At 43.2% G+C, this 14451-nt stretch overlaps 1 protein-coding gene across 1 annotated transcript in view; it reads left to right on the forward strand.

Moving 5' to 3' along the window:
* Positions 1-6358: 6358 nt before the first annotated feature.
* The window catches only part of LOC123020296 (ras-related protein Rab-10-like), a 34983-nt gene continuing 26890 nt past the window's right edge, over positions 6359-14451 (forward strand). The window contains exon 1 of the mRNA XM_044423784.1: positions 6359-6584. Within this exon, the coding sequence (XP_044279719.1) occupies positions 6425-6584 (160 nt within the window). The 5' untranslated portion in view covers positions 6359-6424. The remainder of the gene's footprint in view (positions 6585-14451) is intronic.

The raw sequence follows: 14451 nt of genomic DNA on the forward strand, positions 1-14451 counted from the left end.
AGGAAGTGGGGTGGTGCCATAAAAGCCTTGTCTAGAAGCACCCACAATCTCCAGTAGCTCTCAGATGTCAAGCAGCAGCACCTCTCTTGCTGAGAGAACTGAGAATAGGTTGGCATCCACAGATAACCCCTCTCTTCCTGAGGTGCCCTCCCTGTTTTAGACAGTCAGAGAGACAGTGGGGGAGCTGTGGAGGGCACAGCTTGATCCAGGTTGCGGGGCTTGCTGGAATCTCATACATTTGATGCTAAATATTTTTCTATGCCAAGGTGAGAGAATGTAGTGTTAGCCAACCACTGAACAGGTTGCACATTCAGGTAAATTGTCATAGAAAGGTAGGATATCCCCCACCCTGTCTTTCAAACCCAAACTTTAAGGACTAGGAGCACAAGGTACGCTTTGGATCTTTTACTGGATTTTGGCAGTTTCATCTTCTCAGAAGGGGCTATGATGCCTGCAGCTTTGACCCAATGCTACCTAAAAGAAAGTTGAACATGTTCATTACAATCAATGGGAAACTCAGCTGAGGCTTTAGAAACTGAAGCTTCAGGTCACAGGCAACACACATTGTCAATCTGAGGCTCTGAAGCAATTATTTTTGTATGTGCTATCCCGTTTCCTCTTCTTGCAGTCACAAATGTGGTGGCTATTCCTGGGTTTCTACTTCTAGCACAGGCAGGAAAGCAAAAAAAACAACATCCATGATAAAATACACAATAAGGGCTCCACAGTTTTCTTGATGCCCAAATCTGAAAAGCTGCAGTGAAAATACCACAGTAGTAGGGAGCCTGCTGCTCTGTCGTGGGAGAAAAATGGATTGGGTGGACACTGGGGAGAGTGTAGAAAGCTGCCTCATCCCAAGTCAGACTGTTTGTCCACCTAGCCCTATACTGTCTGTTCTCACTAGCATCAGTTGCCCAGGACCTCAGCTGAGCATCTTCCCCATCACCTGCACCTGATTCTTCCAGCATTCGTAGCCAGGAAATTTTGCATGCAACGCATGAGTTTTACCACTGCACTATTTGCCCTCCATAGGAAAAAGCAATATGAGGTTCCTAGAGTTGGGAATAACCCTGTGCCCCCAGGAGCTGAATGTATCTGGGAATAAATGTATTCTATTGTTGAGTGTCTTTGCCCAGGCCGTTTTGGGCCCAAAGCTCAGCACTTTAGGGAGAGCTGATCTGGTCTGTTTCAGGAAGTTTCATGAACTGTGGAGGGCTGTTTGTGATTTTACAGTTCACTGTGTTTACTATGGGTTGTGTTTACTCATTTATTCTGTGCAAATTGAACAATGCCAGCTGAATTGCTATGTATTTCCTAGAATTATCTCTTTTGATTCCATTGAACTGACTGCTGGGTCTTGGTAGCTTTACCTAGTGTTTAAACTCATTTTGAAAATGTGACCATGGATTGCACTTTGTGAGTTTCTGCCCTGAGACCTATTTCTTCAGTTCTCCATGAAAGCTCAGGACCTGTGTTAGATGCTGATACAATGCCACAATTCATGGGATGGGACCTAGGAATTCACTCTGCCTTAGTGATTATTCACTACAAACTAACATTAGGATATAGTCACAAAAATGGCAGCAAAGGGGAGATTTTGCACCTTCTATCCAAGCATTGCTGCTGTAATCAAAATGAGACTGTACATTCCACTCATGGTTGTTTTGAAGTAGCATTTTTAACAATTAGGAGATCCAATCACGTATTTCCTGTGTCATGTTGCTTAGGACCTTAAAGACACAAAACTATGCATTACAGGATACAAGCAGGTATATTTAGACACAACAAAGTCCTGCAACTCCCATCATGGCTGGTTAGGGAATGTTGCAAGTGCAGGACTTTCTTCTGTTTAAACAGGCATAAGGTTTTATCTTAAGCAGAACCTTTAACTCAGCTTTCCAAAGTTGTGCTTCCCTGTTTTTTTCATACCCTTTATGCAAGACCTTTTTATTTAAACGCTATTTTAACTGTTGATTTTATGTATTGATTTTAAATCTGCTACCAGGATGTCTCCAGTATTTTATGCATTTTGTTTAGAAATATATTTATTTATGTATTGGAAGCCGCCCTGAGGCTTTTGCAAATGGGGTGGCATACAAGTTGTCCAAATAAATAAATAAATAAAACCAGGGAAAAGGAGGGGTTAATTCTATATTTCTCCATCCACTCTGGTCGAACTAAACATGTTAGGCCAAGGCATTTGGAGAGCCACAAATTGTCCACTCCTGCTTCTGCCTGAGACTGATATAGCTGAAAGAGCTTCTCCTTCCATACCAACCTATCTAGACCCTGAGATCATTACAGGAGGTCCTTCTTTATATTCCTGCCATAACGGAAGCGTATTTACTGCCTACACAAAGTAGGCCCTTCTTTGTGATGGCACTTTGACTTTGCACTGCTCTCCTACAGCAGTTATGCCTGGTATGAATACTGTACTCTTTTTGGTGCTTGGTCAAAAGCTGTTTGATCTTCATGTATGTCATTCCAAAGCTTTCTTTGAAAGGAAGTTACAGGGGTTTTTTAAGCACTGACATTAGTCATTTATCCAAAGAAAGTTCATTGATGAAAACCACTTACCAGACCAACAGCTGAAACCATTCTGTAATATCTGATGAGCAGGCTGTTTTGATGAGCAGGCTGTCATTTGCTTGTGGGCAGCTTTACAATTTGTATCATACCTGCTGTAACTTATGGGAGATCAAAAATTCCATCTTAGAATAGAAACATTTCCCATCTCCAGCACTGCATGAATTATTGCAAAACAGAACATCAGAGCAGGCCCTATGGAGAAATAATTAAAGTGAAAGGAGAACTTGCTCCAGGAAGTCCCACAAACAATTTATGCTGCACTTCTCTTTTGCCCTCATCATTACACAATATCTTTATACCACAAGAGATGCTTCCCCTTTTCATAGTACAGAGAGACAGAAAGGTTGCAATTTAATAACTGCGTACATTAAACAGCTTCCTTAGGCCACATATTTTATTTTATGGATCTGGTGAAGCTCATTCCTTTCTGATATGGCTATAGTTACAATAGCAAGGAGGGGGTCCTTACTATTTGTAGCAGGGGTCCTCAAACTTTTTCAGCAGGGGGCCAGTTGAAAGGTGCCAGTGCTGGGTGCCGGCTGGAAAGGTGGTGCTGGCGGTGAGGGGGCGGTGCAAGTGTGCACTGAGGTGGTGAGGCGAGGCACCGGCAGGCGGGCAGGTGCGTGCAGCGAGGGGAGGCAGGCGCACGAGGCAGCGGCTTGCTCACTTGGAGATCATTTTCTCCAAGTGAGCAAACCGCTGCCTCCCTGTGCACGGGGCGAGGTGGGTGGCAGTGCACATGGGCGCAGGCAGGGCAGGTCCAAATGGGCATGGCGGGCCGGATCCGGCCCCTGGGCCTTAGTTTGAGAACTCATGCTGTATAGGCTCAAAAAATCTGGGTGATGCAGTCCAGCCTCTTCAGAGATCTTCCTTGTTGTCCTTCCTTGCCAGCTCTGCCTCCTACAAGCCCTGATATCTCAATGAAACTTCCATGTTCAGCAAACATCATCTGTCTGGGTGCCATATTCCACTGATTCATATGTAGCCAGACTGGTGCCACCCCTGTCCATGGGTTTGCAGAAGTTTTAAAAAATTCTAGAATTTCCCTTGTTCCCTTGGGGTGCTGGGTAAAACATCCTAATTGAGGACTGAGCATACCAAATGGCCACAGAATGCCAAGTCTTTGTGGGTGGCAGAGATGGAATAGAGTATCCCAGAAAAGGGCATGTCTATGGTTGGAACCCTGAACAGAAATACCCCAGATTGCAACCTTTTGTTGCAGGTCTAATTTTTTCTCTTAATGACCTGATCTAACTCTCAATACCACACTCCCAGATTTTAAAACAGGCTTGCTTCCCTGAGTGCAGGGTTACCTCCCCTAGCAGTCCAAAGCAGTCCAAGTTAGCTCTCAGCCTAGAATGTAATACGGCAGCACATGATGTTATAATACATTCATGACATATGCACAATTCATGTTGCCACATTGTTGAGTTCAGCTGGTAAGGCTCTTAGAGGCATTTGCTTTGGCCACTATTGGAAAGACACAGCTACACTAGATGAAGTCATGAGTAACTTGTTCAAGATCAGAATCAGAAGGCAAAACTAGACGTAACATAGATTTGTAGGGAAAAGCTAGAAGATTTTTCCTGCCTCAACATGCATAAGCTTGCCACTTTACAATTTGAGCAGGAGAAGGACTACTTGGATATATTTATAACAACAATATGCTTCCTCCATACTTCTAATAAATAACAGGAACTCTGATTCCAGATTTCCTGATGTCATGTCAAGTTCAGCTCCAGAGGACATGCAGCCCAAACACCAAAGCTGCCCAAATTATTTCCCCTTAGAATGATAACTCACAACATCGGGCACAGTGCTGTGGAATGCTATGCTCAGAATTGCCTCCCCACCCACTGCCCATATCCTTCTCATGTATGTACAGACAAAAAGGAAAACAAATGTCTGCAGGATCCCAGGCAATGCAGCACGTACATTGTTCCAGCCTTCCCTACTGGTGCCTTTCCAGCCACCACAGCCCAACAAGTCTGGAGGCTGCTTATACGGAAAGCAGGGACTGAGTGCTGTGAAGCTCTTTTGTACTGTTACTGGTGCTCAGCTCCAGCACAGAGTCTACAGCTCAGGTTGGACCCAGACATCCTGCTTGCTAGCCCTTCAATGAGGTCAGCTAGCTTGGCAAGCACAAGATTTTGTGACAGGGCCTTTTCAGTGCTGGCTGTTTTTCTGGAACTCCCTCCTACAGATGCTTCCTCTGTAGTTGCACTGAAATACCCTCCAGATACATTTTTGCTCTAAATTGCTGTTGATGTTATCCTGAAGTTTTCTGACTGTTTTTGGACTAACTGTACTTAGAAACATAGAAACAGAGCGAGTCAGAAGGGGCCTCCCAGGTCATCTAGTCTGACCTCTGGCACCAGCCGGCTCCGCTCACGACATGCCCACCATTATTTGTCTAGCTTGGGATGTTGTGATGCTGCTGCCTTAAGTTTGATGTAATTAAGATGTGCTTTATATCTGTTTGTATGAGAATTTTAGTTGAAAATGTATTTGTACCATCTAGTTATATGGTAAGCTACTTGGTGGAGGCTCTTTGCCTGGAAAAGCAGTTTGTGCATATGTAAGTGTGTGTGCAAGCATGTGTGTGCGTGTGCATCTGATATCTACATATATCTCACAGTGGTTATTTATTTAATTTCTATACTACTAAAGTTTTACTCTGTCCCAACAGGAAAGGTATGCATGCTGAGCACACCAAGTAAGAAATGACAGTGGGGAGCAGTCCAATACACTGTTACTCTTGACTATTATTGTTTCTTGGTAGGAACCGGGGTGGGAAAGAAAGGGGAAAATATGATGGGATGAGGAGTCAGATGAACTAGAAGTGATGCACATAAGCACCCATGGTTCATTAGTCTGGGATCAACTGCATTTCAGAGCTGCAAGATGAAATCTCCATCTCAGACTCCTGAAATGTGCAAAGGATGTTGCTCTAACTATAGCAAGGTTGTTCTTTTCCCACTGGCGAGTCTCCTGTGATTGTCACAAGGGCAGACATGCTGGAACCCTCCGTGTGTTCGGGATAACAGCTCCTGCTCTCCTTGATCATAAGCCATGCTGGCTGGTAGTAGCACAACCTATCTGGAGAGTATTCTTTACAAAGGGAGCCTTTCTAGCTGGATCCGATTGTTGGAAGCGGCGGGGGGAGTGGAGCTTCACCAGTCGAATTTCTGCGCAATAAATAGTGCTGCTGTCAAAGAGAGCTTTGCGACAGAAGGCAATTTATCCTTCCACAGTGAGAAAAAGCGCAGTTGGGGTGCAGTCCTACGCGAGTTTAAACGGAAAACTGTCTTACAATTCTCAGCATCCATCAGCTCTGGCTGGGGGCCTGCTGGGAGCTGCAGGGCTTTTTTCTTCTTCTTTTTGCCTAAATGTGCGTGGGTTTGTACAATTAGTGAGCTCGCCCTACCCACAAAGAATATAGGAGAGCCTTCCCCAACCTGGTGCGCGCCACATATTTAGGACTTTAATTCCCATCAGCCCCAGCCCGCTAGATCGGTGGTCAGGGATGCTGCTACGTGCCCTCTGAAACATCTGCAGGGCTTCGGCTGGGGAGGAATGGGGCTCAGGTGCTGGAGCAGCCACCCCGGCTTGCAACGCCGCGAAGGGCGCAAGCGAGCGCGGCCGCGCCCAGCCTGCAGCCGGAGCTTCCGCGAACTCCGAGCCGCCGCTCCAGGGAGGAAGCGTGCGCCGGAGGGGCGGGCTCTCGGCCACCCGCGCCTCTGCAAGGGAAGGAGCGACTCTGGCCGGGCGGGCAACTTTCGGGTCTCTTCTGATCTGCGAGCCGCTGCGGCGGCTGCCTCTAGCTGTGGACCTCATGGCTCAGCAGCCGGGGAACGGCGGGGCGCAGAAGCCGAGGCTGGCCAAGATCGTCATGGCCGGCGAGTCCTGCGTGGGGAAAACGTCTATCCTGAGGCGCTACATCGAGCTCTGCCCGGCCACGAAGTCGATGCCCGCTTCCTATATCGCCACCATCGGTGAGTGGTAGAACGGAGTGTCCCGTCGGCGCCCGCTCTCTCTCGCCCTCTTCCCTCAGTTGGTATGTGTGTGCGCGCGCGCGTGCTTTTTACTTGCTCTCGTCTCCCTGTTACGTCCTGATTTTCTTTAGGGTTTTTTCTTTCTCTCAGCAAATCTACATTGGCCGAGACCAGTATTTTCGGCAGCGTGTGCCGTTTTCCAGGATCCACAGACTTCCACACGTCACTGTCAAGTCTGCCCGAAGAACTCTGCGAAATTCGAAAACGTTCATACTAAAACTTTGCAGCTCAGCTGTTAACAAGGGGAGTTATTCTCAGATCATGCCCTGGCAGACATCAAACCCCTCTTCTGTGATGCCTTTCACAATCCCTTAATTCCCATGCCTTACTGGAATCTTTCCCAACCTAGTGTCTTTCAGATGTTTTGGACTACAACTCACAGTATCCCGAGCTAACAGATCTATCCACATGAAGAGGCCACCGGATTGAAAGGTTGCCCCACTATTATTATGTAGAACAGCAGCTCCAATCCAGTACAGTATTACCTGGAAGTAAGCCAATTGAACACAGTAAGATTTACTGTTGAGTAAACATGCAGGAGTTACACAGGGATTCATTCCTTTTTGCTTTCCTGTCCCCACTTCCCTCTCCCTTTCCCCATATTGAAATTTAGATTGTAAGCTCTTTAGAGGCAGGAATATTATCAGCTCAAGATAATTGCCCGCCCATTCTGTGAAACCAATTAAAGGTGCAATCCTATGCATATTTAGATAGATAAAAGGCCTACTGTTCCCTAAGCTTGCATAGCAGTATGCCCTGAGTGGCTTAGATTTTGGGAGCTCTCACTCAGGAAAGGATCTGCCAGGGCTCAGCTGTAAGGAGGCATTCAGAAAGCCATGCAAACTTTTCTGGTTGGAAAGGCATTTCATCATTTGCACATTAATAATACAGTGTCATCAGTATACATAAAAACAACAAAGAATCTTGTGGCACCTTAAGGCAAATGTATTGTAGCATAAGCTTTTGTGGAATAGAGATGCATGAAATGTTATCCTGAGTTACAGGTGAATATATACATATGGCTGGAGGGAGAATGTAAATGGGGAGAGCAGAGGGAAATGAAATGCAAACAGTGATAAGTACTTTATTAACAGTGGCCATCCAGGAAAGAGTTGTGTGATAACACAGATGATCTGATGAACTGGTGATCTGATGAACACATGTAGTGTGCTTTTTTGTTTTTGTTTTGTTTTTTGCTTTTGTTTTTTTAACTGTCTCTATTCAAGCTGCAGGAGATCTGAATTGAACCTACAGAAGAATTGCAGTTCAACTGTTTCACACTGTAAACCATTTTTGAAGTTCCTTTGTTCCTGAATGACCTCTACAAGGTTAGGGTCAACAAGTCCTGGACAGTTGAAATGCTTCCTTACTGATTTGTGAATATTGCCATTTCTAGTGCCAGTATCTGTCAAAGCTCTTGTGTAGAGAATGGCCAGTTTGTCCCATGCAAAAGCGGATGGCTAGCAGATGATGTGCCATGTATGAACCCCCAATGTTGTGGGTGACACTGTTCTCTTTTGTGGTGCTGCCGGAACAGAGCTGGGAAAAGATTTGACATCTTGGAACACCAAAGGGTCTATATCTTGTATTTGTATCTCCATGCTGTGTTCCGTTTACAACATTTCATAAGCAGGGAGGGAGGGGGAGCCCTCATTCTCAAAGAACTTACAGTTGAAATTTTGATAGTGACAAGCAAAGGCAAGGGTAGCAATAATGTGGGCAAGTGTGGTAAACATGGTTACAGGTAGGGTTACAACTGGACACATGACATTTACCATTAAAGTTATAATGTATGAAATGACTAGTTTTTGGGGGAGGGTTCGCCGAGGGACATAGCTTATCACAGCATCATGTGTAATCTAACAGATTTCAGTTGGCTAAGGTTGCAATCCTGTACTCATGGGACTTTACCCCATTGAACTTAATAGGCTTCCTTCTGAGTAGAAACAGGCTTGCACTCTCAATGTGCCTAAGTTTGTGCTGGATCATGGCCATGATTTTTAATTTTTTAATTCCTTGTTTCATTGTTTATCATACTGAAAATCATCTTGATTCCTCTTTCAAAAAAGTTACCTGCAGGCACGTAAATAAAATTAGTACTTGGTCCTTGTATTTGAATTTTACTGAGAAATCCACATGTATGCTGAATAGAATACTTTGGATATCCTTCAGTCCCAGCGATTTCCATTTGATTCTGCAAACTGAATAAAAGTGTCAGAATCTTTATGAGAGGTAGATGAGTTAAGACTAGATTCTGTCAATCTGATGTAAATATGCTAACGAAGCTCTGCTCTTTATAGTCAACCCCATCTGGAAGTTTACCATTTAAAGCAGCTGCCATCAGCCCATTGATTCTGAGCAAGAAAGTAGCCTCTCCTCTGGGAGTGAGAGAAGAGGGAATAGACCCATTCTCTGTGAAAAAGGATAATCGGAAAGAATTGGCAGCCAGTTCTGTGATGGGAGGGAGAGCAGGAGAAGTACTGAAAACCAGTTGGTGCATTTGCAAAGATAATAAATAACATTGTGTAGGCACAGTGAAGAAAAGCGGAAGCAAGCCTTGTTACAAGTAATTGTGGAGAATAAAGAGGATTACCACTGTGTGGACTGAGACGGCTGGATTGTCTTCAGATACGTGTCCATGTCAGGTTCAGAATGGGGGTGTAACAACTTAGCTGGCTAAGAGAGTACATGGACAAATCAAATAGTTGCTTAGGGCCTGACCAGTCAGTTGACTGGGCTGTCTTTGAAAAATTTCCACAAACACAAATCACAATTGGATGTGCCCTTGCTTGATTCACATTAGAAAGGTTTGCAGCATCTTGCAAAACTGTAGTTTGTATGCAAGCCAGACTATTTAGATACAGTCCTTTCACCACAAGCATAACAAAATCCAGTGAGGAAAAAGTAGCAAATGCTGGGCCACATGTAGAATGTTTATCTGAATTGACTGGGCTAGTTGATTTTCATGTTGCATTTACTTATTTATTCATTTATTTATTTTTAGTCCCTATTTGGTTGGTGCCTCTGGCCTGGTTCACATGCAACAGCCCAGGGCAAGAGAGAGGGACAGCTTCTTGATTGCTTTAGCTGTGCAAAGAAACAGGCTGATTCTTATCCCATGTGAACCAAGAACACTTTCATGTTTTTCCTTGAGGAAGTCAGAAATAAAATCCATGCTTAGTTGTTCAGTTATTTCTCTGGCTTGTCAGGGGAGAGAATTCCTGGTTTGCACAGGTTTTAGCCCCATGGGCTAGTCTAGCCAAAGAACCCCACTTTCAGTTGGAGGCTACTGAGGAGGAAATGAAATGGTCTGTGCCAAAGATGATGTACCATTTACTGAAAACAGTATAGAGATGAAATGCAGGTTATCAGTACAGAAACAAATAAGAGCTTATAGACATCTCTTTAGTCCCAGCGCTTCTTGATGTGACAGGCATCTTTCCTGGAGCATAATGTTACATGCACACATTGTACAATCCTGATGCAAAGCAGAAAGCATAAGAAGAGTGCCCTTTGCCATGGATTTTATACAGCTCTCTTCCTCCTCTGTTTTCAGAGGATATCAGTATACCTGGGCTGTTGTAATGTGTGAATTAGCTGTTTTCTCACCAGCCTTGGTTGGATATCAAGAAGCAGTGTGCTAATGCTCAACCAAATGCACAGAACACAATTTAGCATTTCAGTTTTGGTGCTGTTAATAGATCATTGTATATTTAAAAATGTCAATACTTCAACTAGAAACAAGAAAAGATAATAGCTTTTGATGTCTCTAGATATTCAGGTGACCTGATTTGCCTGTCAAATCAATATCCTCCAGATACCACGAGTTGGTTTTTTTTATATCATTATGTGCAAATAACAAATGAAAGGAAGGGAGGTTTTTGTGCATGGGTGAGACACCAGCAGAGGATTAACAATCAATCAGAGAACAATTCCAGAAAAAGTTATAAAATTGCATTACATGTTTCTGATTTATCCTCTCTGTAGTACATGATTCATTCTTTAATGGACAGGTCTAAAAGGTCTCCAACTCAGTTTTCAATTAGAAACATGGAATATGATTTCTAGAACTATAAGTAATACTCTTCTAGCAGAGTGATGCTCTGATGTCTTGAAAGAAAGTTATTAAATAATTGTTCTAGCCTTAGAAACAAAATTAAATTAATTATATCCTTGACATCTCTCCAAGAGGGCTCAGTAATATGGCACTTCACTTGCAATATGTGTGCATGGTAACATTTCCAAACCTTAGCATTTCTTCAAGTACATATTCCTGAATTCCTGTGAGCAATTAAAAGCCATCCCTGGGAGAGGATGGATGATTAAAAAAAAGCAAACCAATAATATCTCTGTCACATGACAGAGGGTAGACCAACCTTCCTCAGCCCAGTGCCCTCCAGATGTTTTGGATTTCTGTTCCCCGTCAGCCATAGCCAACACAGTTAATAGTCAGGAATTTGTGTATTTATCATGTAAAACATCTGGGGGGCAACAGGTTGAGGGAGGCTGGACCAGACCATGGGGCTGCATACAGTCAGCAGGAAGAAGCTTGAGTGGAAGCTGGCTAACAGTATAGAGATTAGGAAAGTGGGTGGAGCAAGGGAACTGAAGGGACACGTTCAGAATAGAAGGCTTGCATGCCTTAACATGGAGTTGCAGAAAGGATGGCTAAGGTTGATGCCACCAGACCATCTTTCTCACAGGACCTATAGACAGCAATGGACCTGTGAATGGGCAGATAATAGTGCCATGAACCAGAGAGATGGCAGAGGTGGAGCAGAAGTGCTGAGTTCCTTTTTTATTTTAAAGAAATTTTATTAAAATTTTAAACTAATACTAAAAACATCAATCATCACATACATCGGACTTACTGGTGTCCCCTACTACATATCTTTTAACATTCTATGATCATATTCAAATCCATTTATAATAACTTGAAAACATCTTTAGATCTAAACCAAGTCCCGTTTCTCCAGCCAATAAAAAAAAAGTTCCAAATTTGATAGAAGTCATTATCTTCTTTCTCCTTCATCAGTAAAATCAATCCATCCATTTCTTGCAAAGTCCTGTTTCTCTTAACCAGTATTAAAGGAAAGAATCTCCAAGTTGGATAAGGGTCAATATCTTCATTCTTCAATGATAAATTCAATCTAAACATTTCTACGCAATTCAAAATCTTTTCATTTTTCTAGTATTAGACAAATAAGTTCCTCCCTACTTCATTTACAAATAAAATCAAAAACATCCATTTAACATCTTTAAAAACATCTTAGCTAATCTGTTTGGTGGCAACTAATACCTATAATATCTTTTAAACAAGCTTTCTTTAAGCTAAGTTACTAATGTTCCATCTAGCTTAAACATCATTTAGTCAAATACAGTTAGCTCCTTATAAGGGCCCAACTCTTTACAATCTTTAACATAGCTCGCTTATATCCACCCCTTATGTCACCAACAACAGTAGCTTAGCCTTTCCATATCACATATAAACCTGCCAACCCATTTAAGTCATTCCTTTTTAAGACAATAAGTTCTCTTATTTTTACTCTATGTCATAAAAAATACCCAATTTATGTTCACATATCCAACATCCACTTAACCTCTTTAAAGACATCTTAACTAATCTGTTTGGTGACAACTATTACCTATAATATCTTTTAAACAAGCTCTCTTTAAGCTAAGTTACTCATGTTTCATCTAACTTAAACATCATTTAGTCAAATACAATTAACTCCTTATAAGAGCCCAACTCTTTACAATCTTTCACATATCTCGCTTATAGAAGTGCTGAGTTCCTGATATTGCTTTGAACCTTTAGCAGCAAATCCATGGCATAAATATAATTGTAGACTACCAACTGCTGAAATCAGGGGTATAGCAGTGTGTTTTTAACTGAACAAGTGGAAAGGATTTACTTTTGATCTTGAAGCTTTGGTTTAATATAATTTAATGTAAGGTTGGTACATGTTCATTCTACTTAAGCCCCATTGTGAATTGGCTGGCACTCACTAAAATGCAGCCTGTTCTCAAGGAGAATTTCACTTAGAGTGAGGAATTCCTTCTAGCTAAATTATGCATTACTTTGTATCTGTTTATCTGAGCAGTGTAGCATGTGAGTAGGACACAGATCTGAGCCACAGCAACTTCCATGATCTCTTGGGGGGTAATTGCAGCTTCAAAGAGCATGAAAGTTCCTGTGGCTGAAATCCATCAGTTTCTGGGTCACACGTTATGATTTTCCTACAAGTAGACCATGTGCGAACATAAAGCAGCAAACAGAATAAAAATGAGCCGGCTCTTATTTTGCATGCAGCTTTAAATCAGTTTGCCGAAAGAATGAACGTCATTTTGATAGACAAGTGGTGGAGAACCTGTGATTAGAGGACCCTTCCAGGACAAAGAGGCAGTTGCCACTCCCCAAAGCCCTGCTAGCTGAGTACTGAGTGATGCATAGGGTCTTGGCTGCTCATTGTTTGACCGTCTCTTCACTGGCTACCTATGCAGCCTCTGCCTGCTGGATAAACACATAATCAGCTGCTGCTATTCCAGTTCAAATGGAGAAAGATGCAAGAAGAAAGATGCAAGGAAGCTGCATCCACTCTGCCAGGCTGAAGGCATGCTTTACCAGGGCGAGGAGTTACCTTTCAGCTACTTTTCTCTCTTTCTGCCTAAGCGGAGTTGCTTAAGCTGTACCACCTCATGTCCCTGGCATGCATGCCCATGTTGAGGTCCTCCATGTGCCTGGCTACAAGGGGGAGGCAGCACCTTCCTGTGTGTCTGAGTCTAGCACACAGGGGTGGATGGACACATCGTCAGCAAGGAAGGCAGGGTAGGTGTGGGTGGGTTGGCATGGAACATGGCAGCACAGGGGAGTGCTACTCTAGTGAGTAGGCAGTGGCTTCTTCTGAGAAGCATAAATAAATAAATACACACAAAAGCTGACCCCCTGAGGCCATGCGTGGATCAATGACTGATTTTCAGTGGTGAGGGCTGATGAGATGTTAAGAAGAAAAATGGAGCAGTGTGGCAAGTATCCATGGACACTGCCTGAACCCAGAACCCGAAGGAAGAAACCTTGGCTTAGTGTGGTGTGTTAAGCAGTCCTGTTGCACTGAAGGGCCCTCTTGCTTCTTTTGCTGAGTGGGGCTCTGTACTTCTACTGCAAAGTCCTGCCCTGATGGCACCACTGAGTCATCACTCTAGTTCTCTCATTCGTACAGCACTAGCCATTCTCTGGGTTCTGCTGGAGCTTGACCGAGAGATTGTTTATGAAATATATCTTATACAATTAAATAAGTTCATTTGAATTTGAAATGAAAGGACAGAAACAGGCAGCATTTTCATTAAATGCAACTGTAATGGTTATAACTGAGCAATCATTTCAGTGTTAAACTAGATAAAAATCAGAATGTTTCAAACTCTAAAGTAATCATATTGGCAATATCAACCAAAGCTAATTCTTTAAGGTTTTAGATACAGCAGCTTTGTGCATGCTTTTCACTGAGCTAGGCTTTTCAGTTATGCTTGACATTTAAAAGCCCTATTATGTGATGAGTCTTGAAATCCTCTTTTGCAAATTGTTTTCCAGCTAAGGCATAGCTAAGACTAGGTGTGCGCAGGTAGGAAAATCTGCAGATTGGTTGTGCATTGCCGTGTAGCCAATGTAAAAGCAATCTGCATCATGTACATCTGTTGTGTGTCAGCTACATAGCAATGTACACCCAGGTTGCAGAATGTACACTACGGACTGGAACAGTGGCTAGTGTGATTGCTGTGCTCACATCAGCACAGTGTGAGGATCAGTTTT

The sequence above is a fragment of the Varanus komodoensis genome, unplaced genomic scaffold, assembly GCF_004798865.1.
Source record: "Varanus komodoensis strain SLA01 unplaced genomic scaffold, ASM479886v1 scaffold14_1, whole genome shotgun sequence".
In the NCBI taxonomy this organism is placed as follows: Eukaryota; Metazoa; Chordata; class Lepidosauria; order Squamata; family Varanidae; genus Varanus; species Varanus komodoensis.